General features: G+C 36.8%; 1 protein-coding gene and 1 non-coding gene across 2 annotated transcripts in view; one reads left to right on the top strand and one right to left on the bottom strand.

Moving 5' to 3' along the window:
- The first annotated feature begins 700 nt into the window (after window positions 1-700).
- LOC139310793 (mucin-6) overlaps window positions 701-22700 on the top strand; it is a 47844-nt gene continuing 25844 nt past the window's right edge. The window contains exons 1-8 of the mRNA XM_070935024.1: window positions 701-734; window positions 5708-5752; window positions 7442-7682; window positions 9118-9244; window positions 13198-13285; window positions 14524-14526; window positions 14681-14790; window positions 15943-16150. Of these exons, the coding sequence (XP_070791125.1) occupies window positions 701-734; window positions 5708-5752; window positions 7442-7682; window positions 9118-9244; window positions 13198-13285; window positions 14524-14526; window positions 14681-14790; window positions 15943-16150 (856 nt within the window). The remainder of the gene's footprint in view (window positions 735-5707; window positions 5753-7441; window positions 7683-9117; window positions 9245-13197; window positions 13286-14523; window positions 14527-14680; window positions 14791-15942; window positions 16151-22700) is intronic.
- On the bottom strand, window positions 20822-20928 carry LOC139309193 (U6 spliceosomal RNA). The gene has a single exon (XR_011599841.1). It is a non-coding gene; the product is annotated as a U6 spliceosomal RNA (small nuclear RNA).

The raw sequence follows: 22700 nt of genomic DNA, 5'->3' as shown, positions 1-22700 counted from the left end.
CATTTGTTAAGTGAATCACTGCCATAGTTAAATTAGTGACATGGATGTTAAGTGAATCTGGCTTCCCGATTATCTTTGCTTGTCAGAAAGTCACAAAATATGGTCACATGATGCTGGGACATTGCAACCATCATAAATGGGAGGCAAGTATCCAAATGTAAATCATGTGACCATGGGGATGCTGAAATGGTTATAAGTATGAAAAATGATCATAACTCACTTTTTTCAGTGCTGTTGTAACTTCAAATGGTGACTAAGCAAACTGTTGTAAGTTGAGAACTACCTGTATAGGCCCAGTGGACATCATAAGCTATATAGGGATGTATCAGCCCAGCTGCATTTAATGAACGTATTATTATTCATGTATGTATTAAATTTGTTTGCCACCCATCTCACCATGAGGGGACTCTGGGCAGCTTATAACATTAGAAAGAAGAAAACAATACAAAAATAATGTATATAGATTCATTTAATGAAATGGATCCACACATGTGAACAATGTTTTTTTTAAAAAAAAACAAACACCAAGAATGTAAGTTTGCAGTTTACCTCCACAAGAGGAAAGAGTGACCTGGGAACACTGGCAATATCAAACCTCTAACCCGGCACCCATTTGAGAAATCTACCACAGAAGTGGATGAAGGAAACGCCACATAGCAACAGGAGTGAGGAGAGATAGAAATCAAGGTTCCCACATAACATGATTTTCACTTTCAGTGGCTCCTATGAGAATGGTAAGACGAAACTCAGAGCAAATAAATAAATGACATCTAATTGATGGAGTAAAAATAATAATGACAGGAGGAAGACTAAAAGGAAAATGAGCAGGAGAGAATGTTTGGACAGGAGGAGTTATGAGCTAAGAGAGAAGATGCAGGAACAGCAGTGCTGAATCTGGGTCCCATAAATCATAACTTACTATTCAGTTCAGACTGGGGATTTCCAGTAAAAAGTGCTCAGCAACTTGTTCCATAAATGAAGGGAAAGGTTGATGAATCTTCCAGAAAAAAAAGAGTCTGTGCATATTAAGACACAGCATGGATTCTTTACTATAGGATTTCTTTCTGTGTGTTATAGATAGTTCTCAACTTAGTCAAAGTTATGACAGAACCTCTCCCAAAAGTACTTATGACTCAGTTCCAAAGTTCTGATGACCACCATCTTCCCCCCCCTCCCCCCAGTCACTTGACCTCATGTTGGACTCTTGGCAACCAGCTCACATTTCTGGCCGTACACAGTATGTCACAGTCACGACCATGATTTATAACATTTTTGCTGAAAACCAGCATTTATTTCTGTTGTTTTTGTTTTTGTTTTCAAAAATGTCCCATAGCAAACAACAGCTTCACTTAACAATTGTGCTATTGGTTTAAATATTGTGGATTAATTTAACAACCATGGTGATTCACTTAGAAGAAGTGCAAGGGAGTCGAAAAAAGTAAAAAAAATAGAAAAGAAAGAAAACAGATCAACAGCTCATAGAGCCTTGATAGTACAGTGGTTTAGTGCACCCTGTTATTAACACAGCTGCCTGCAATTTCTGCTGGTTCGAATCTCTCCAAGGCTCAAGGTTGACTCAGCCTTCCATCCTTTCTAAGGTAGGTGAAATGAGGACCCAGTTTGTGGGGGCAATAAGCTGACTTTGTATAAAATATACAAAAGTATGAAGGCTATTGCTTAATGCACTGTAAGCCGCCCTGAGTCTCCGGAGAAGGGCGGCATATAAATCAAATTAAAAAAAAAAAAAAAAAGGTAGCTTCTGGTTTACAGCAACTCTAAACATAATTATAAATTTTCCTTTTACTCTGTGGTTGCAATCCAATTCTTTTTTCTATAATCTATTCTTACTCATCAAAACCAATAAATCATAAGTTCTTCACAAACACACACACACACACACACACACACACACACAGTCTGTAAGGCGTCTCCAATCAACAATAAATGTAGATACTGTCTTTTCTCTAATCAAAGAAGTCAATTTAGCCATGTCAACAGGTTCCATTATTTTTGGCAGCCATTCCTCCATTTCCTATGCCAAATCTTTCCATCTTTGCCCATATAATAATCTCATTGCAGTTATCTTGTACAAAAACAAAATTTCATGATTCTTTTCCAACTGTTTGTTCTCCAATCCCAAAAGAAAACCCTCTGGTTTCAATTGTATATTAATCTTAAAATCCTCTGAATATGTATGTGAATCCACAGTTTTCTAGCTTTTTTACATGTGTACTGAAGTTGATAAAAAGTCTCTTCTTGTTTCCATTTCCAGAATAAATTTGAAGTGCCATTATACACTCTAGACAATTTTCTGATAAATCAGACATATATCTACACTATATACAACTAAAACTCCTGTTTATCTGTGTATAACCTTTAACTGGACAAAACAATGCACTGTAGGGCAACAACCATACTTCAAATGGACTAATTTACAGAATGTATCCAAAATCCAGAGCCCGTGACTCCCATGGAATTGAAATCTGGCAAATTTTATAAAATATTTTTTGACATGAAAATTGCCATAAAACATTTTATGACATGATACAAAATGTCATAAAAATATTTTCTATAGTTAACTCCTGATGTTTGACTGCACTATGCACCATTCATTATGGACTATTCTCAAGACAGGTAGATCTCTGAAAATCTCCCTTAATTTTTAAGAACTTTTCCAGTACATTAGAAAATGTGCCAAGTTGAAAATGTTGAGGAATCTGTTAAGGAAATATCTCTGAAACAACGATGGGGGGGGGGGGTGTGTCATTGATTTTTCTAGTCATCTTATAAAAATTATCTTTAAGGTTATATAACATAATGTAAACTTCAATCCTCTGATCTACATATTTTCCCATTGTTCCATCTGTATATGATAAACAATTTTTTTGTCCTTTTTATCATAGTCTTTCACTCCTTCTGTTTCATAATTCATAAAAAATTTATACATTTTAGTCATTACATGTTGATCATTTGTACAAAATTCTATTTAAAACTCAGTCTTATGATGATCAAAACCATAAATGATTTTACCAACTTTAAATCTTTCTAACAATTTTAAACAAGAGAAATATTGACATTTATGTCCTTCTGATACCAGTTCTTTTCGTGGCTTTATTTTAAATTCCCCTTGAGAAAATCCTAACATCTCACAATAAGTTAGCCCTTTGTGTTTACTTATTATTTCCTGTCAGCAATATGCTTTTTGTGCTGACAGCCACAAAGGTGCTTTCAGGCTCAATCAGGATTTGTATCTATTTTATATTTTCAATATGGTGCATCTAACATAATGGTTTTTAAAATCCATATTGACTTATCACCACAAATATCCATGCCACCAAATCTCTGGTTGTGTCCTTCTAATTCTATTTCATGATCATACTGAAACCAAACAGCAAGCTGCAAAATAAAAACTCAAATCAGGTAGACCCAATACTCGTCATTCCTAGCATCTTATAACATCTTATATTTCATTGTGATTTTTCCCCTGCCACACAAATTTAGATGCATCATTCTGCTACTGTTTAAATGGTGCATCAGTTGTCAAAACAAGTATTCTCTGAAACATAAACTTCATTCTAGGTAAGACATTCATTTTTATCACAAAATTCTCCCCAGCAATGACAATTGTAATTTCCCCTCTCATGACATATATCCACCTCACATCTTAACACAATTATTTTTAAATAGTGTATAATTCATAGTTGTCATAATGATACCCAAATGTTTTACTTTCTTCTCAAATTTAAAAGCTTTGACTCAACAGCTGGTTGATCTTCTATTTTCATATTTTTATTAACTTCTTCATCTTCTGTTTATTAATCTTAAAAGCTACTAAAGCACCAAATTCTTTAAATTTGTCCGTTAATATCACAATTCCCTTTAAAGAGAACCAACACCAAGTCATCTGCAAGAGCACATAACTTATACATTTATTATACATTTATTTTTTAATCATTAGCCCCACAATCCTTTCATATCTCTCTATTCAATATTTCCAGAAGTAAAATAAACAAGAGAAGGGACAGTGGGAATCCTGTTTTGTTTTATGCAGTGTTTCTCAATTTCAACAACTTTAAATTGGATTTCAATTCCCAAAATTTCCCATCCAGATTTCAGCTCCCAGAGTTCTTCATACAGGCTAGAGAATCATGGAACTTGTTCTAGGCATCCTAAAGTTGATGAGGCTGAGAATCACTGTTCAATAGGATGAGACTGGAGCTATGAGCCCATAACTTGCTAATTAAGACTTGAAAAGTTAGAAAATAACATAGAGAAGTAGGCATTTTGAAAGGATCTCATTATGGTGGTATCAGATGGCCTTTATATCTAATAAGCTCTATTGCTTTCTAAGGGTTGAGATTCTTCAAAAACCAGACCAAGCCAGGTCCCACTTGTTCTTGAAATCGTAACATGTTTCAAAACCAATATGGTTCAAAATAAAACTGCATATTAGATTTTAAACCACTTTCAGAAGAGCTTCGTGAACGAAAATCCCAGGACATAAATATAAAATGCTCTTTATTTTTATTCTCAGGGAAGTTATAAATGTAATATATAAGCTATGTCACAATACCTATTGTGATTTAATACCTGACTTAACCATAGGGAAGTACTTGAAAATTGAAATATCTTCCTCAAACACTTACATAGAAGTGGTAACTGAGACAAAATATCAAGTTTTGCCCTGTAGTACAGGGAAACAACTATTGTGTTCTAAATATATACATGGCTAATCCACTTTAATGGGCAAATATTTTTGAAAATAAACAAATCCAGACCTGGGGTTGCAGGATCTTAATGCATTTATAAATTAATAAATAATGTGTCTTTCATAACATGAAAATCTTAGTAGATTCGGATTTTTTCTTCTAGAACACCATGATGAGGAAAATATGTGACATACTATTTCTTATTGTTCCATTCTTGTGTCTCTTAAAATATTTGAATGGGCCAACAGGGAAATTACATTTTCCTAGTCCTTGAATGGCAAGATGATGTAATTTTCCACTGCATCAATCCATCCCGTGCAGTTATATATGCCTAAATGAATATAGTATAGAATTAATAAATAAATAAATTTAGTTATGCAACAATTACTGTTTCCCACAGTATAATCTTGCTGTGGCTTTTTAACTCTCTGTATTTACCTTGGTGATGAAGAGCCACAAAGTGAAATAATGATGTTCAGCAGACAGGGTAGGGTGGAACCTTGGAAATTTTTTTCCTGAATTAAGCTCCATTTTATATTAGAAGGATTGCTAACATCTATATTAGTCAGTCTTTCTTTTCTGCCAATTTTCTTTCTTAAATAACTTCTGAAACTTCAGTTTCAGGATATGTTATATTATGTTGTGTTGTGTTTTGTTTTGTTTTGTTTTATTTTGTTTGTTGTGTTATATTATTATCTTGGGTTATACTATTTATTGTTATTAGATTATACTGTATATTCAGGGATATTTCAGGGAATTAAACCGAGTCAAAACTAGTTGCAAATCATATAGTCATCATGAAAATTCAGTTGTGACCCAAGTCTTCTCTAAACCAGTTCTGTTCCAATGCCTTGGGATGACAAGTCCTAAAATTTCCTGATCCATCTGGAGAGCATCAAGTGGAAGAAAGCCTTTCCTTTCTTCTGACATGAAACATAGGAAATTCATACAGACATGTAAAAACACAACCCATACTTCTTCTTTTTCTGTTTTTGCAGAGACCCATTCAGAAGGGCAGAGAATTCTAGATGGACATCACTCAGGTATTTCTGCTTCCATTTCTATAAGGCCAATATTTCAAAAATTAGATAAATGCATAAAATTTTATTTTTTTATTTTATTTTTGCTAAAATCCTGAGACATTGCTCAGCAATGTCTATTCCAGCCTTTGCATTATAGTCAGGGCACTGAAAGTCTAGTAGCAGCTAAAATAGGATTTGCCCAGCTTGCTTACCCAGTTTATTGGTCCAAGAGCTGGGAATTGAAAAAGAAAAACTCAATTGTTTAACAAGTTGGCATTCTAGCCACCGCCGCTGCTAATTCTGCTATCAGTTTTTCTTGAACTTCCATGAAGTCCCATAATATACATCTGATTTCTCTATTGCTGCAAGTAATATACATCTCTCCTTAGTGTACATAAAATTATTTAAACATTCATTGCTTTTGAGTAAGAGTTAAGATCAAATACAGCATATATAGTCTCCCCCATTCCAAGAAGCAATTCTTTATTTTTCATTATTTAGGGATTGGGTTTTGTTTTGTTTTTTGCATTTTGTTAAAATAGAATAGAATAACAAAGTTGGAAGGGACCTTAGAGGTCTTCTAGTCCAACCCTGCTTAGGCAGGAAACCCTACACCACTTCAGACAAATGGTTATCCAACATCTTCTTAAAAACTTCCAGTGTTGAAGCATTCACAACTTCTGGAGGCAAGTTGTTCCACTGATTAATTGTTCTGTCAGGAAATTTCTCCTTAGTTCTAAGTTGCTTCTCTCCTTGATTAGTTTCCATCCATTGCTTCTTGTTCTACTCTCAGGTGCTTTGGAGAATAGTTTGACTCCCTCTTCTTTGTGGCAGCCCGAGATATTGGAACATATTGCTATCATGTCTCCCCTAGTCCTTCTTTTTATTAAACTAGACATACCCAGTTCCTGCAACCATTCTTCACATGTTTAGCCTCCAGTCCCCAAAATTAATTTTGAGTGTAAAAAAAAAAAAAAAAGACTGCTGTTTTGTTCTTTGACCATTCCTTTTACCCAGCCTTCATTAACCCATTGCTCTGCTCACGCACTTACTCCTGTAGTAATCAACTACACTTTCCTCTGTTCCTACAATGTTGTCATCTCCCTTCCTTTATGGAAGGGAGGGGGCACTTTTTGGCTTTTTGCCATCTATTGGGGGGGAATATATATATATATATATATGATTGATTGATTTTTTTGTTTAAGTGTATGCTGACTATATAAAATCGATGGCTTTTTTCATGTCCCTTTAAAGCTCAGCCTTCCTGGGCCTTTCTGTTCTTGTTTTCCCTTACTATCATCCTTATCTATAATAATCAAGCTTAACTTGCTTGTTTCTACAAATGCCAAGGTATTCAGCCCTCCAAATTTTTGGATGATTTCCATCCTTGAAAGGATTATTCTAAAAATATTGCATGTGGTGAATCATGGCCTTGAATCTGAGATGAGAAACAAACAAAAGAAACTTAAGACAGCTGTAAATGAGAGTGAAGAGAAAACAGTATCTAAATCACTACTGTGTTTCTCCGAAAATAAGACCCTGTCTTATTTTTGGGGGGGAACCCTGAAATAAGTGCTTGGCCTTATTGCCATGCACTCAAAAGCCCAATTGGGCTTATTATCAGGAGATGTCTTATTTTGGGGGAAACAGGGTAGATGGATTTCTAAAGCCCCATAGAATCTCATTACATTACTATTTTTTTTCTTTAAGCTCTGGACAAGGGTTCTTGTTCCACCTGGAGCACTGGCCACTTCTCAACCTTTGACAATTACCTGTACGATTTCTCGGGGACTTGTAATTATGTCTTTGCTACCGTCTGTGATGAGACCTCTCCAGACTTCAACATACAGTTCCGCCGTGGTCTAAACAAAACAATTGAAAGAATTATAATTCAAGCGGGCCCGAATACTATTATCGTTGACAAAAGTGGCATATCAGTCAAGGATTATGGGTAAGTAAGCATCCATTAGAAAAATGGTTTTGTTCTGCTGCAAGCTAAAGCTTCTTCTATAAAGTTGAAGGAATATGGCAACCATCTTATATGAAATTCTGCCCTTGGGCTTCAGCTCTAAAATAATGTGCTTGTCATGAATCATCATTAAAGTGCTGGGAAGCTGCAACTGATGCTGAGAAGCGCATCCACACTGTGTACACTTTTAGTGGAAGGTGCATCCCATTTCTCATGATGTATCAGTTTTGGCTAACTACCTATGAGTAAGAAGAATGTTTTTGTACGTTTTACCAATAGGTAATAAAATTGCCAACACAGCACCATAAAATCTATATTTATATAGCTTCTATAATGTAATCCAAATAGATCTTGTCTTCTCTAAAGAATTGATTTTCTGAATCTTTTTGTAAAAGGTGTGTGTGTGTGTGTGTGTGTGTGTGTGATCATTAATCATCATTGTAGCCATTGTCAATCCACTGAAGGATCATATAATGGATCCCACTTGATAAAAAGATCCAGCAGAGAGAGAGAGAGAGAGGGAGGAGAGAGAGAGAGAGAGAGAGAGAGAGAGAGAGAGAGAGAGAGAGAGAGAGAGAGAAATAGATAAATAGATAAATAGATAAATAGATAAATAGATAAATAGATAAATAGATAAATAGATAAATAGATAAATAGATAAATAGATAAATAGATAAATAGATACACAGACACAGGCCCAGGCACAGGCACAGGCACAGGCACAGGCACAGACAGTACTGATACGTTTGACACCCAAGGAGACACCATTGCATCATAGCTAAACAACCTTTTATAGCATCACCATTTTGTGGGGGGGGCTCCCAAGGACCACAAGGGCAGGAAATCATATTAGTTTTTCTTTATACACATCATACTGTGCCATTCTGAGGCCTCTAGGTGGTTGCGAGCTGCAAGTGGCCTGAAAACCATAACTTTATCATTGTCCAATGGGATATCCCACTCATGATAATAGAGGTAGTCCTCACTTAAACCAATGACAATCAGGACCAGCAATTTCATTATTAAGTGACACAGTTGTAAAATGAAAAAACTCATGTGACTGTACCCAATTTATGACAGCAGTTTGTCTGTTCCAGCTGCAGTCATTAAGCGCAATGTCAAGGGTCAACAACTTGCAATTTCCTGCCAGATTCTGTATTTCTACTTTAGGACCTGTGAATGTTTCAGATGTTTCAGAATTACAGCTTTCAGCATTCCTCACCCAGACTCTGTTGGTTAGGGCTGCCAGGATTTTAGGTTCAGGCATATTGGGAAGTCCACAGTTCATTTTATCTCATTAGAGAATGAAAATGTAGTGACATTTGAATATGAATGCCAATAAAGTTCATATCATTTGATTCTGAAGATGAACCTTTACAATTCCGCAAAGTGTCTAAATGTATATGTTTGTTCCTAGTAAAATCCAATTGCCATATACTAGAAATGGAATTCAGATTGCACCATTCGGCCACAATATCCGTTTAATATCCAAGCGGAAGGAAATGGAACTTGCTGTTTTCTGGAACAATGATGACTATCTCATGGTAAGTAAAGTTTTTTATTTTTCATAGTGATTATGATTTTGGAAGTCTAAAATTCCAGGCACACGTTAAATAAATTATTCTGCATATATTCTTTGGCTTTGCTTGAAATACTGAAGATGGAACACAGTTAAAGCCAAAGGGTAATGATTTTAACAACCATTATTTTAATTAGATGGTTTAATGCACTTTACATTTGTAGTTTAGGCAGTGCAAGGCTGCCACTTTTAACATGGCAGAGGAAGGGGAAAATCTCTATTCAAAGTTCCAAAAAATAGCCTGCAAAATGGTAAGGAAGCAAGATATTCCAAGAAAAATTGCTCACATGTGTATTTAGTTTGTTTGCCTTGCAAAAAAAATTGCCTTGCAAATTTCAGTGTAAGCTTCCTGATAATTTCTGCAGCTATATTATTCATTCATTTATTTAAATTTATATTTTTAAGGCTACCCAACCCAAGATTTTTTTTTTAAAAAAAAAAAGTGCATTGCCTGCAACCAAGCAAAAGAGAATAAACATATCTAGGAAAATATACTGTAACTAAAATAAACCATATATACCAGCTAGATACATTGTTATTGATCCCAAAACACGGCAGTGTTGGGGTACTTTGTAATCCCCCAATATGGCATTTAGTACCACCATCCAGAGACCAGGATATTGAGGATTCAAAGACTTGGCATCATGGTTGATTTTTGAGTGCCAGGCAGCAGAATTGATTTCAAATATTAATTCTGCCTTTTCCATGTATAATCCAGCCCAATTTCCTGTCAAATCTCCCTCTGCCCATCATCACTCAGATGTTACTACCTGCCTTATTTTCTACATCAATTCTCTTGTCCTCCCACAACCCTCCCACTATCTCTCTCCCAAGTCTTGAGCACTATCTAACATAATCATCTCCCCAGCAACCAGTCAACCAATCAGTTTCAGCTGATCACCTGTCCACAGAGTCTCCAAAAACAGCTTTTGTCATAGTGCCCTCACGTGTTGCAAGCATGTCACACTATGTCACACTCGATTGCAGAAAATATGACTTCAGTAACAGAGTGGTCAATGCCTGGAATGCACTACCTGACTCTGTAGTTTCTTCCCCAAACCCCCAAAACTTTATTTATTTATTTAACTTTATTTATTTAATCATTTATTATGATTATGTCAAAGGATTGGCATTAAAAGTGGGTTGAACATGGAATTAGCCTACAGGTCTCTATTTATAGTCTGCTTTGTATACTTCATCTATATGTGGCACCGGTTGGACAAAATGATATACAAAGCATCCTCATTCAAAAGATGTGTACAGATAAAGTAAAATAATTAAACAAGCACAATAACTCCACTAACTCACCCACCATATCTGTCACCCATAACAACTCATTTACATCTTTCTATTCCCTCTTTTCCCATCTCTCTCATTTATTTAGCTTTCTCCTCTATTTTTTTCTCCTCTACCTTGCCATTTGAGAGAAAAGCAGCTTGGGCAGGAGATGGTTTCCAATGGAAAAGCAGAAGGGAAGAGATTGGTAACATTCCTCTGCCTTTCACTCCTTTCTCAACAACCTTCCAATTAATGTGTGTGTGTGAGGACAAGAGCAGGGAAAGGGCCAGAGGCCAGGATGGTCCATTACCAGTCCATGGGCTGCTGGGGGTTCGCAAGGGTTCGAGAGAACTCTTGCTAAGATTCTGTGCAGTTCAGAGAACCCCCCAAATCCCACCCCTGGCTGGGCCCTCCCACCCCACCCCTCCCAGGAGTCCTCACACAGCCCGTTTTGGATTCAGGTAAGTGCAGAGCACATGTGGAGGCTCAGAGAGGGCAAAAAATAGGTCTACGGGAAGTTCAGGAACGGGCCAATTTCCGGCTTCCAGAGAGGCTCTGGAATCTGGGGAGGCTGTTTTTGCCCTCCCGGAGGCTCAAAGAAAGTCTCCGGAGTTCGGGAAGGGCAAAAATGCCCCCCCTCCCGCTTTGGTGCAGGAGGCTGACTAGGCCACACCCACCATGGCCACGCCCACCCAGCAACCGAACAGAGAACCCCTTGCTAAAATTTTTGAAGCCCACCCCTGTCCATTACAATAACTACAAGCAAGTATGAACTACTTCTCACAGAACGAAATGGATGGCTCTTCATCCCTTACAATGTCAAGACAAGATGTAGGATTTGAGCCTTGGGACTGTGCAACAGAGAGGGCTTAAAGCATAGATTTTGCATTAGCTACAGTTCTATCATTATTAAAGACTTTCCTAATACTTACAATAAATACATTTCATTAGAGCAGTGTCCTTGGAATTTCTGGCTGTGAACCTTCCAGTCTGAATATCTGTCTGAATGAAGCTGGCCAGAAGTATTGCAAGTGAAAAATAGCAGAAAGAGGGGGACTAAAACATATTTTTATTTCTGTACACACCTCTGTACAAACACACACACTCCTACAAAGTCTTCTATTCCATTCTTTAAAGCAACAATTACTGGACCGCTGCTGTCAATATTTATATAAAGTACCAAATTTCACTCATTGTTTTAAAGGTATCATTTAAAAATCTTTGGGTACATCCAATAATAGTTGACAGTCATAACTAAAGAAAAATCCTGCATTCAACAGAAGCAGGAACATGTTGAGACTTGTAGCCTGAGAGGCACCATATAATGCAGGGGTCACCAACCTTTCATACCTCAGGGACCACTAAATTCATATCTTTCAATCCCATGGACCACTAATAGGAATTAGTGACAGGACGGGGTCCTTCAGGCATTTAGCATGGCCACCTGTTAGCAAAGAGAAGCGCCCGGGGTCAACCCTAGCATTGCTGTCCATTGCAGCTAGGAATCTCAAATACGACCAAGAATGAACATTTGTTTTGTAGCCAGCCGGGGCGCTAGATCACCCCCCACACACAAACTCTGTCTCTCGAGGAGCCGACTGAAGTTTCGTGCACCGCTGACTGAAGCACCTGGACTCCCAAGGAGGGAGGGAGAAGCTGGAACTACTAAACAGGCAGCCAAGCTAAATGCCTAAAGGATCCCATTCCATCAGTGAGTGGGATTAATTGCATTGGCAGGCCGTATCCGGCCCAGGGGCCATAGTTTGAGAATCCCTGACTTAGTGCAATATAAAAAATGCAAAGATTTTTCTGCGGACCACCAAAATTTTCTCGCGGACCACCAGTGGTCCATGGACTACCAGTTGGTGACCGCTGATATAATGGATCTCATGGGCTGCTCTAAACCTTCTTCAGGAATAGTAAAATAGACCTTCTGAAAATACATTATCGGAAGTAAAATTGATAACTATTATACAAAACATTGCTCTTTATTGTAAGCTAGTAATGAAAAAACATTAGGAGATGGAGAAGATTAGTTACTATTTAAAATGTCCTGTCTAATTGTCCACTATGGACCATGTCTTGGATGACAACATCTAATTTGAATAGTGTTGCCAGATGGAATATGTTCAAGCAATAATGCAAGGCAATAATGACAAGGTAAGTGACCATCTGTTTCCTCTTGAAAAAAAAAAACCAGTGGTTGGGAAAGAACACTTGATGACAAATTCCAGAGGAGGAGCTGTACTAGGTTGTCAACGCAAGAACAAACAGAAGTCATATGTGATGCCTTGTAGATCAGCAGGTTTGCTGTGGCATAAATCTGTTAATCATTTAGGGTGTCACAGCAGGATGGCTTCTTAGATTTTTTTCTGCTAATTGTGGAGTGTCTCACTATTAGTATTGCAACATAGGTCAGGCTGACCTGGACTGCAGCCCATTATTTGGTTAACAAATATTGTAATAGGTGTGTTGCTGTCTGGATTGGCTCAGAGGTGCATTCCACTGATCAAAATAGCATTACTCTATAAATTTTATAATTTATAGCTGGGAGGAGAACATACAACATGGGTATATTACCAACAGGTCATGCATGGTTGTTTTCTAATTGATTTTCTTCCCCCCTCCACCTTTTTAAAGGTTTTAATTGAACAGAAATATATGGCAAAGACATGTGGATTGTGTGGAAATTTTGATGGACAAGAGTTGAATGAGTTTCTGAGTGAAGGTATGATTATTATTATTTATTAAATATAAATGTCACCTGACTTCTAGTGGCTCTATAAATTAAAACATGAAGAACATGGCCAAAAAAAAAATTAACAAGAAGATAGCAAAGACAAGATAACAAAGCAGGTGGAAATAAAAGAAAACAATCTAAATTGAAAGGAGGCTCCAGACTTTCCCACCAAAGGCCCGAGTGAAGAGTCAGGTCTTCAGGCCTTCAAAACACCAGCAGAATGGGGCTATTTGGATCTTGGGGTGGACCTCATTCCAGAAGGCAGAAGGACTTCATTCCAGAAGAATACTTCTGGGGTCCCCATTGATGGCATTGCTTAGTTGAAGGAACCTGGAACATTCCAATCCTGCCAGATCAAATCGGCCATTCAGATGCTATGGTATGTCCCCCAGGTAATCAGGCCCTAAACCATATTGGGTTTTCTAGGTGACAACTAGCACCTTCAATCACACCTGGAAGCAAACTGGAAACCAGTGCAACTCACAAAGGTGAAGTGTAACATTCTGTCTATACAAGACTATACAAGAGAAGAAATTACTGAGCTTCTTACTCAGAGAAAACTATTTAATAAGATAATAATACTAAAGATCATGACATGATTTCCAGACTTTTTTTTTATTTATAGGTCCTGCTAAGGAAGGCGGGTGATGGAAGGGGTTCCATCTTAAGTAGAGGTAGTCCTTGACTTACAATCACTATTGAGCCCAAAATTGCTGTTGCTTAGCAAAGACAGTTTTTAAGTGAGGTTTGCCCCATTTCATGACATTCTTTGCCACAGTTGTTAAGTGAATCTGGCTTCCCCATTGACTTCGCTTGTCAGAAAGTGGCAAAAGATGATCACATTGACTTTGGGACGATGCATTGACCTTGGGACAATGCAACCATCATAAATATCTGCCAGTTGCCAATCATCCAACTTTTGAACACATGACCATGAGGATGTTGCAACACTTGTGTGAAAAACAATCACAAGTCACCTTTTTCAGTGCCATAGTAAATTGTCACTAAACAAATGGTTGTAAGGAGAGGGCTACCCGTATGATTCAGGATTTGAAATGCTCAGCTGGATTGATCGTGTTCACCTTGGACTGTGAAACTAATGAGTAGTAACTGATTTGGATTTTACAGGTATTGGGTTTATGGGGGGGAAATTACAGAATGCATACAGAAGTGGGATGGAAAAGACTGAAATGACCATTCTTTGCCCAAACCCCACAATATTTCAGAAGGTCAATTTTCCTCTAGAGCAGTATTTTTCAACCTTTTCAACTTGAAGAGGAATGAACTTCAGCTCCCAGAATTCTCCAGCCAGCCATGCTGACTGAAGAATTCTTTAAGACTCATTTCGATCAAGTTCAGTAACATGTATATCTCAATTAACAGGTATTCTTCTGGATCCATATAAATATGCAAGTTTACATAAAATTGATGATCCTGCAGAGATCTGTCCTTTTGAAGGGATGATGACTCCTACCATTCCTCAAAAGAAAGACGTAAGCACTATGTCATTATTCTGCTATATTTAAATTCCCTTGGGAAAAGGGTGTGATAAAGAAATATTACAGATCTGAAGAAGCAAAAACAGACAGCCCCATCTATCTGAAAGGGATTGAGGGAAAGTATGTCTATTGTAAACTTTAATTTTTCTATTAAAGAATTTTTCAATTTTTCAATGATTGAATTTTTCAATCATTTTTCTTTCCATTCATTATGGAATTGCATCTTCTCTCAGTTAGTTCTTGTCCTGCTCTAGTTTAAGCAGGAGGTTTCCTCCCAGTACAGGGAATCAGAAAAAAATATTCTTACCGATAAAAAAGAATATTTGTAACTCAGGATTGAATAATGGGGTCCTTGGTCCTCTCTGAGTTGATGATTTTCTTACAGACAACCTAGTTCAGTAATGAAACAACTGCAAGAAAACCACCAAACTCAGAGAGCAACAAGAAACCCACAGATATTTTTGCTTTTATTTATTATTTATTAATTTTATTTCTATACCACCCTTCTCTCGAAGGACTCAGGGCGGTGTACAGCCTGATTAAAAGCACAAAGACAGACAAAATTTAAAAATAATTAAAATTATTAAATAATTGGCTCAACTATAAAACCCCCAAATTTAAAATCCCATATTTAAACCAATTAAAATTAAAATCTTTACATTGATAGCCCGGCCTGGCGGAACAACAAGGTTTTGAGGGCACAGCGAAATACACGGAGATCGGAGATCTTACGCATTTTGGGGGGCAGTTCATTCCAAAGGGCAGGGGCTCCCACAGAGAAGGCCCTCCCCCTGGGTGTCGCCAGCTGACATAATTTGGCCGATGGCACCCTGAGGAGACCCTCTCTGTGGGAGCGGACTGGCCGGTGGGAGGCTACTGGTGGCTTTGAATTTTTGCTGTGATTTTGACGCTGATATGAAAGGGAAAACCTCGTTTCCCATTTTCTGTGTCTAGAAATCACCCTGACAAGACCAGGAACAAGCTGTGACACAAGGGTGACAATTTGTCTAGCTTGAATCATAGAGTCTATACTACTGAATGTTTGTTACTCGATGGAATATTCTTCAAAACTCATAGTGGTAGTCCTCAAAACTGACAATGTGCATCACTAGATTGAGACTATATGTTTGTTCATTTTCTTCTTAGGCCACACTTTGCTTCCATCTGTTACGCCTCGTGTCACCATCTTGCAATATTTCCAAAAAAGGGTTTGTTATCCGTTGCCAACTGGATATGCAAGTCTGCAGCAATCCAGGACACACCAACTGTACTTGTGCTACTCTTTCAGAATACTCACGGCAGTGTTCCATGTCTCATCAAGAGGTGACCAACTGGAGGACCAAAGATTTCTGTTGTACGTTCAATCATTTACATCTCTAATTATCCATGCTGGGTAATATGTTTTAGCATCAACACTCTGAAAGTGTGCTTTATTTGCAAATAGCACTCTATTTGTATTAATAGCACTCGATTTGTATTAAGAAAAGAAACATAAATGAAGAGAGGAGTCCCTGTTAATGGTTCTTCTTCTTCTGCTGCTCCTTATAGTTGCATACCCTCTTGGTAATTATTTTTGGATGGTTTTGCCTTTGATTGCTTCTTACCTTTTGCTGTATTTCTTTTCATCACTGCCAAGTCCCATCAGCGTGTCTTGATAGCTGTATCAAACTCAACTAGTGGTTATTGCCTGGATTTACTACCAAAGTATAAATGTAAATCAAGCCAATTTTTATATTCTCTTTAAAATAACCTAGAGTCCAGAAAGATGTAGATACAACTGTATTATGAATCATAATGCATGCAACTCAGTGATAACTGTTCATACACAAAACAGTCTCATCAAGGCATAGTATTATATATTAAGGTTATGCAATCCTTTGAGTTTGATTTAGAAGAGCTGGAATGATCTTGGCCGTTGTGTCATTCTGGAAACTAATATAGCAACTGTATGAGTTGCAGACTGGCATTTTTGTGCGTTTCAAAGTACCTTTTCCAAGTTAATTGGTAAATGCATTGCTTTCAAAAAATTAATACATTTCACACATTGATTACTATTATTAGATAACCCTTTTCACATATATACAAACTCACAAGTGTATATGTGGATTCCTCAAACCTAGGATTTTAGGAATTTTTCCCATAAATGTGGCACTCAAGAGAGTAGAGTCTCTTGTTTCGCTATTTGGAAACTTTTCTCCTTATTGGTGAAACTGTGGCCATCTATTATATATAACACATATTTAAATATTAACAAATCCATTATGAGTTACTTAATTAGAATGGTTCTAGTGCTGTATTAAGCCTGTGAATTGCAGGTTGGCCACTCCTAATATAAGTAAAGAACAGAACAGGCCATCCCCCCCACTCCAATCCAATGGAACGTTGGGAAGAAATTGCATAAGGAGAGTTGGGATTCTGCATGTCCACCAGTAAGATAATTTTCTGGAAAACTGAACAGAATTGAACCAAATTTGATCAGAAGATAGAAGCCATCAAAAGAAAGATCAGAGTAAGAAATGGTGTTGATCCAATTCAGGGTTAAAGAGAAAAAAATAATCCCCTCCCCATCCTCAAACCCATTTCTATGGGACAGGCATTAAGGTAACAGCTCTGAATATAACTTGCCTCTGTCCTCCCTTTGTCACATAACCCAAAACAGACCCCTCCCTGAGATTCCTAGTATACATATGAATGCAACATTAGAGGACAATAATATGATGCATGGACATCCTTCCATAGAAAAGTTGAATTAGCTTGTAACACAGAAGAAAATCCAGATACTTTCTATGACGGTTTCTGGTAAAGGGTTGGAGATTATTCCAGCTGACGTGCTCTGTATGCTTTCCTTGCCTTGTTAAAGACAAACAACAAGACAACTAAGCAGATACAGTTTTGTCTGTACTGACTAGACAAAAGTTCTTTAAAAGCATCAAAGAAAAAAAAAACTTTAAAGCAGTTTCCCTAACTCTGAGGATAGAAAAAAATTAATGCTAAAACATTTTTATTGAATCTTAAATAATAGTAAATTCTAAATAAAACACCCAGTGTATTTACTTTAATGCCCATACTGGGAAGAAATAATGGGATATGATTCAGGATTATGGGATTTATAATACAGTGTGTTAGAAGCATCCGCTTGGGGGCAGGCGAATTAAAAGAATTGTTAACTTCATGCCACAGTATCTTCCACTAGAATGCAGAAACTAATACCGTGTTTTCCCGAAAATAAGACCCTGTTTTATATTTTTTTGAACCCTGAAATAAGCACTTGGCCTTATTGCCATGTGCTCAAAAGCCTGATTGGGCTTATTATCAGGGGATGTCTTATTTTGGGGGAAACAGAGTATATTAGGATAATTTCACTGCTGACTTCTTTTTTAATAGAGCCTTCGTGTTTAATATACTTTAGTATCTCATTGCTGTCTAGTATAATTTCAAGTTGGTAGTTATCCGCAAATGATGACACATAATTCTATTCATTGACTGGAATAATAGAGGTTCCACCACCAATAGGCAGAAGTTAAAAGGCAGTCATCTCACATCTTAGAAATTACTGATAATGTTGCTTTCTTGAAACAAATAGTTTTGAGAAAATGAAAGAGTAAGAAGGAAACTGTTAAGAAATACCTTTGCGTGGTCCAGGATGCAGAAGGTTCCGTTGTACTTAAAGAGGCAAATAATTCAGGGGACAGTGCTTCCCTCTATTTGAGAATAGCAGCACCCTGATGAGAATCTGTAAAGCTGCCATGATCTGACAAGAAATATCAGCAGACCTTAGGCAGATAACACATATGCATGAGAGATCACAATGAGGGGTCTTTTCCCTTCTGGCAGGCAATGTCATGGGAAGGTCATAATGGCTTATTTTCCTCTTACCAGCAGCCAGCCTCAACATGACATCACAATAGTGGCCTGTCTTTATAAGCCCAACACTGTCAAACTGTGGCCACAGTGCCCAGACTCTCCTCTGGATGCAGATGGCTTCACAGCAACCCTTTTCTTCCTTAAATAGGCTGTATCATATAGTTTCTCTTTCACTAACATGAGCATATGAAAGAACATACGGACACAGTTTCTTCTTTTATAAAGGTGGGTAAAGTCATTGTGATTACCTAAGGTTCTTGCTTTAAAAAAAAAGGCAAGTACAGGTATAGAAACAGCAGAAAAGGAGATATCAATGCCATTCATCCAAAGAGAGTTTTTTTTTTCTTACAGAAGAAATCCATACAATGGCCTAGCATACAGCTAACAAGACCGAGGATACAACTAACAAGGCTGAGGAGATATTAAGATTTTCTGCTTCAGTTTTTGACTAATATAAAAGTGCATAGCTAAAATAATGCATGGCTCATTGTCTTCTCTGAAGCCATGCTAATCTCAAGTAATTAGCATAAATTAAATAGATTTTTTTAAAAAAAATCCTAAATACATTTGATTTGAATTTTATCTTGAAGGTACATGAATGGCAAAAACATGGGTAGACAGGGAAAAAAAAGTCTCTTCTTTAAGCATCGCCATACAAGATAGGATCCAGGCTACAGAAAATTGAATACATACTCTATGATAGAATCTTATGGGGGCCTTCAAAATAATCATTCTTAATCAAAATACTGTAATACTGTATCTTATATATGAGCCTTGATGGTGCAGTAGTTAGAATGCAGTGCTACTGTAGTTCAAACTACAGTGTTATTGTAATTCATTTCTCACCGGCTCAAGGTTGACTCAACCTTCCATCCTTTTTTTTTTTTATTAAAAAGTTTTATCAAATATTACAACAATTTTTTCCCCGTACCTCCTCCCCCCCTTCCCTCCTCCACCACCACCCTTCCCCCATCCCCACTCTCCCTCCAACCCCCCACCCCAGACTTCCCAGAGCAAATACAGGGTATAACATTTAACAAACAGAAACTAAAATATGCTAACTTTCTGTAGGCTCTTAATTCCCTCTTGCTCTTTAACTCCCTTTTCAACTAACAAAACATAATTCAAAAAGAAAAAGTCGATTTCATTCATAAGCTATTTGAAGCTTTTTAGTCCGATATTTGTTTTGAATATAGTCAATCCATCTTCTCCATTCCGATATATATCTTTCATTTGAATGGTCCTTCAAATACGCTGAAATTTTGGCCATCTCTGCTATGTTCACTACTTTTAGTGTCCATTCTTCAATAGTAGGCAAGTCTTCCTTCTTCCAATACTGTGCCACCAAAAGTCTGGCTGCTGTTATTAAATTTAAAATCAACTTAGTCTCTATAACAGTACAAACTGTAATTATACCTAACAAGAAGAACTGTGGAGTAAATTTTATTTTCTTTTTGGAAATATTTTGAAATAATCCACCATATTTTTATCCAAAATGCCTTAATTTTTTTACATGTCCACCATATATGATAATACATGGCATCATCACATTCACATCTCCAACACTTGGGTTGCACACTTGGATACATACAGGCTAGCGTTTTAGGATCTAGATGCCATCTATAAAACATATTATAAAAATTCTCTCTTAAGTTTTGGGCTTGCGTAAACTTCACATTTCTAACCCATATTTTTTCCCACGTTTCCATCATTATTGGTTCTTCAATATTTTGTGCCCACTTTATCATACAGTCCTTAACTAACTCCGTTTCTGAATCTATTTCTACCAATGCATTATACAACCTTTTTATATGCATTTGATTTTGATCTCTAATCTGTTTTACCAAGTTCTCCTCATTTTGCAAAATACCAATTTTCTGATCTTCTCTCCATCTAGCTTGCAACTGTACATATTGAAACCATATTTGAATTATCCTTTCTTCTCTTAGTTGATTCAAAGATTTTAGTTGTAGTATACCTCTTTCCTTGTTAAGAAGCTCTTTATATGTAATCACATCTTGTTTTTGCTCTACACTTATATTCTCTATCGCGTGTCTGGGTATTGCCCATATTGGTAACTTCTTGTTTAATTTATACTTATACTTTTTCCAGACACGCAATAAAGCATTCCTTAATATGTGACTTTTAAAAGTCTTATCCAAAAAATAAGGAACGCTTCACAAATTTGCATGTCATCCTTGCGCAGGGGCCATGCTAATCTTCTCTGCATCGTTCCAATTTTAGTATATGTGCTGCCGAAGTGAGCACAACCTTCCATCCTTCTGAGGTTGGTAAAATGAAGAGACAGATTTTTGGGGCCAATATGCTGATTCTGTAAACCACTTAGAGAGGGCTGTAAATATTATATAAATCTAAGTGTTATTGCTATGTTTGCTGTTATATAATCCCATTGGAAAATTTCTGCAGTGTTGTTTCTTCAACATTCATAACCTCTGTATGATATAATTGACTTTTATTTCTGCATGTTTTAGCATCCCTTTTTTTATCATAAATTCTATGGGCCAATGTCAAAGCCCATTATTTGGTTCTGCCTGAAACTCCTAAATCTATTCCAGGTCTTTAATGTTCTTCCAGTTTGCTCTATTCACAGATCATCAACCCCTCAAAAGATAAAACATTTCATTTTTATGCTACCAAGTCATATTACTTCTCATTTGTTTCTGAATGCCTCTTCTTCAATTACTCAATTTTTTTCCATGTTAGCTGTTCCTCTCTGTATAAGCAATTTGACTTTAGCTCTGTTTGTCTCTCTAAATTAGACCAGTTTTCACATAATACAGTGTCATTTTTGAACTAATATTAGAACATTGTAGCCTTTCCTTACTAATGTAATCATTTTATGGACAAAATACAGGCATGTTACTAAATATTGCAAAAAGAAAAAAATAATCAATATTGGAAATGATATGATACAGAATATGATATGAAGAATGAAGTCCCACAGAAATAATATTATTTCAATATAATTGAAATTTTACTAGGATTGAAATTTGTAGATTTCATTTCTGTGAAAGCCTAAAGAGCAGCATGGTGACCTAGTACTGAAGATGCTCACCTCCCACTCAGAAATTTGAAAGTTCAATTCTAGGTAGTGGTGGATGTTCCCTTCCTAGGGTGGAAAGAAAAAATATCTGCTGCAAACTCCACATAGGCATCAGGAAGGGCATCTGGCCAGTAAATTCTCAGCTTCATCCAATCACCCCAACTGTATCCCAAATAGAGACTACAGGGTCATAAAAAGAAAGTTTTATTTCTGTCAAGGCCTAATAATCAAGCTTTCTTGAGAAAATAGGAGTAGATTAGCATAATATCTCAGAAATAACTGAGAAGTTCATCATTCATATAAAAACAATGTAATCAAATCAAAGTAGACATGTTGAAACTTGAACACATTTTATATAAATTTAATTTTCATTATATTTTGACACACCCTCCTCCTCACCAAACCCACATTGGGACCAAAATTGTTCCTGGAATATCTATTTACAGCATCACAAAATTATGTTACTGACATATTAAAAATGAAAAATGGTATTGCAGTCTCACAATTATACAGTTACCACAATTAGACCTTTCTGAGCATTATTAGTTATTCCAACAATAACTAATAACAGATCGTTAGCTTAGCTAGGTAGCAATACCAAATCAAACGTACCTCAACAGATTGGTTTTAGTTTATATTTACATGGGAGGCCACCAGGGCTATAGAAAATACTATTATATTATAATGACACTATGTTAAGAATATTAAAAGCTACCTGAATTCAGTACATGAAATGGATACAAATAAATGGGGACATTAGGACAGGGATGGTAGGCACATTGGTGCGCTAATGCACGCCCCATACAAACCTCTTAGGAATGGGGTAAGGTCAACAGTAGACAGTTTAAGGTTAAAGTTTTGGGGGTTTGGGGAAGAAACCACAGAATCAGAACCAGGCATTGACCACTCTGTTCCTGAAGTCATATTTTCTGCAATTGAGTTTAGAGTGGTTTACCTTAAGTTTGTATCTATTGTG

The sequence above is a fragment of the Pituophis catenifer genome, unplaced genomic scaffold, assembly GCF_029215685.1.
Source record: "Pituophis catenifer annectens isolate HBS135680 unplaced genomic scaffold, rPitCat1.0.hap2 SCAF_1, whole genome shotgun sequence".
Taxonomy (NCBI): Eukaryota; Metazoa; Chordata; class Lepidosauria; order Squamata; family Colubridae; genus Pituophis; species Pituophis catenifer.
This window is presented reverse-complemented; position numbering and strand designations above follow the sequence as displayed.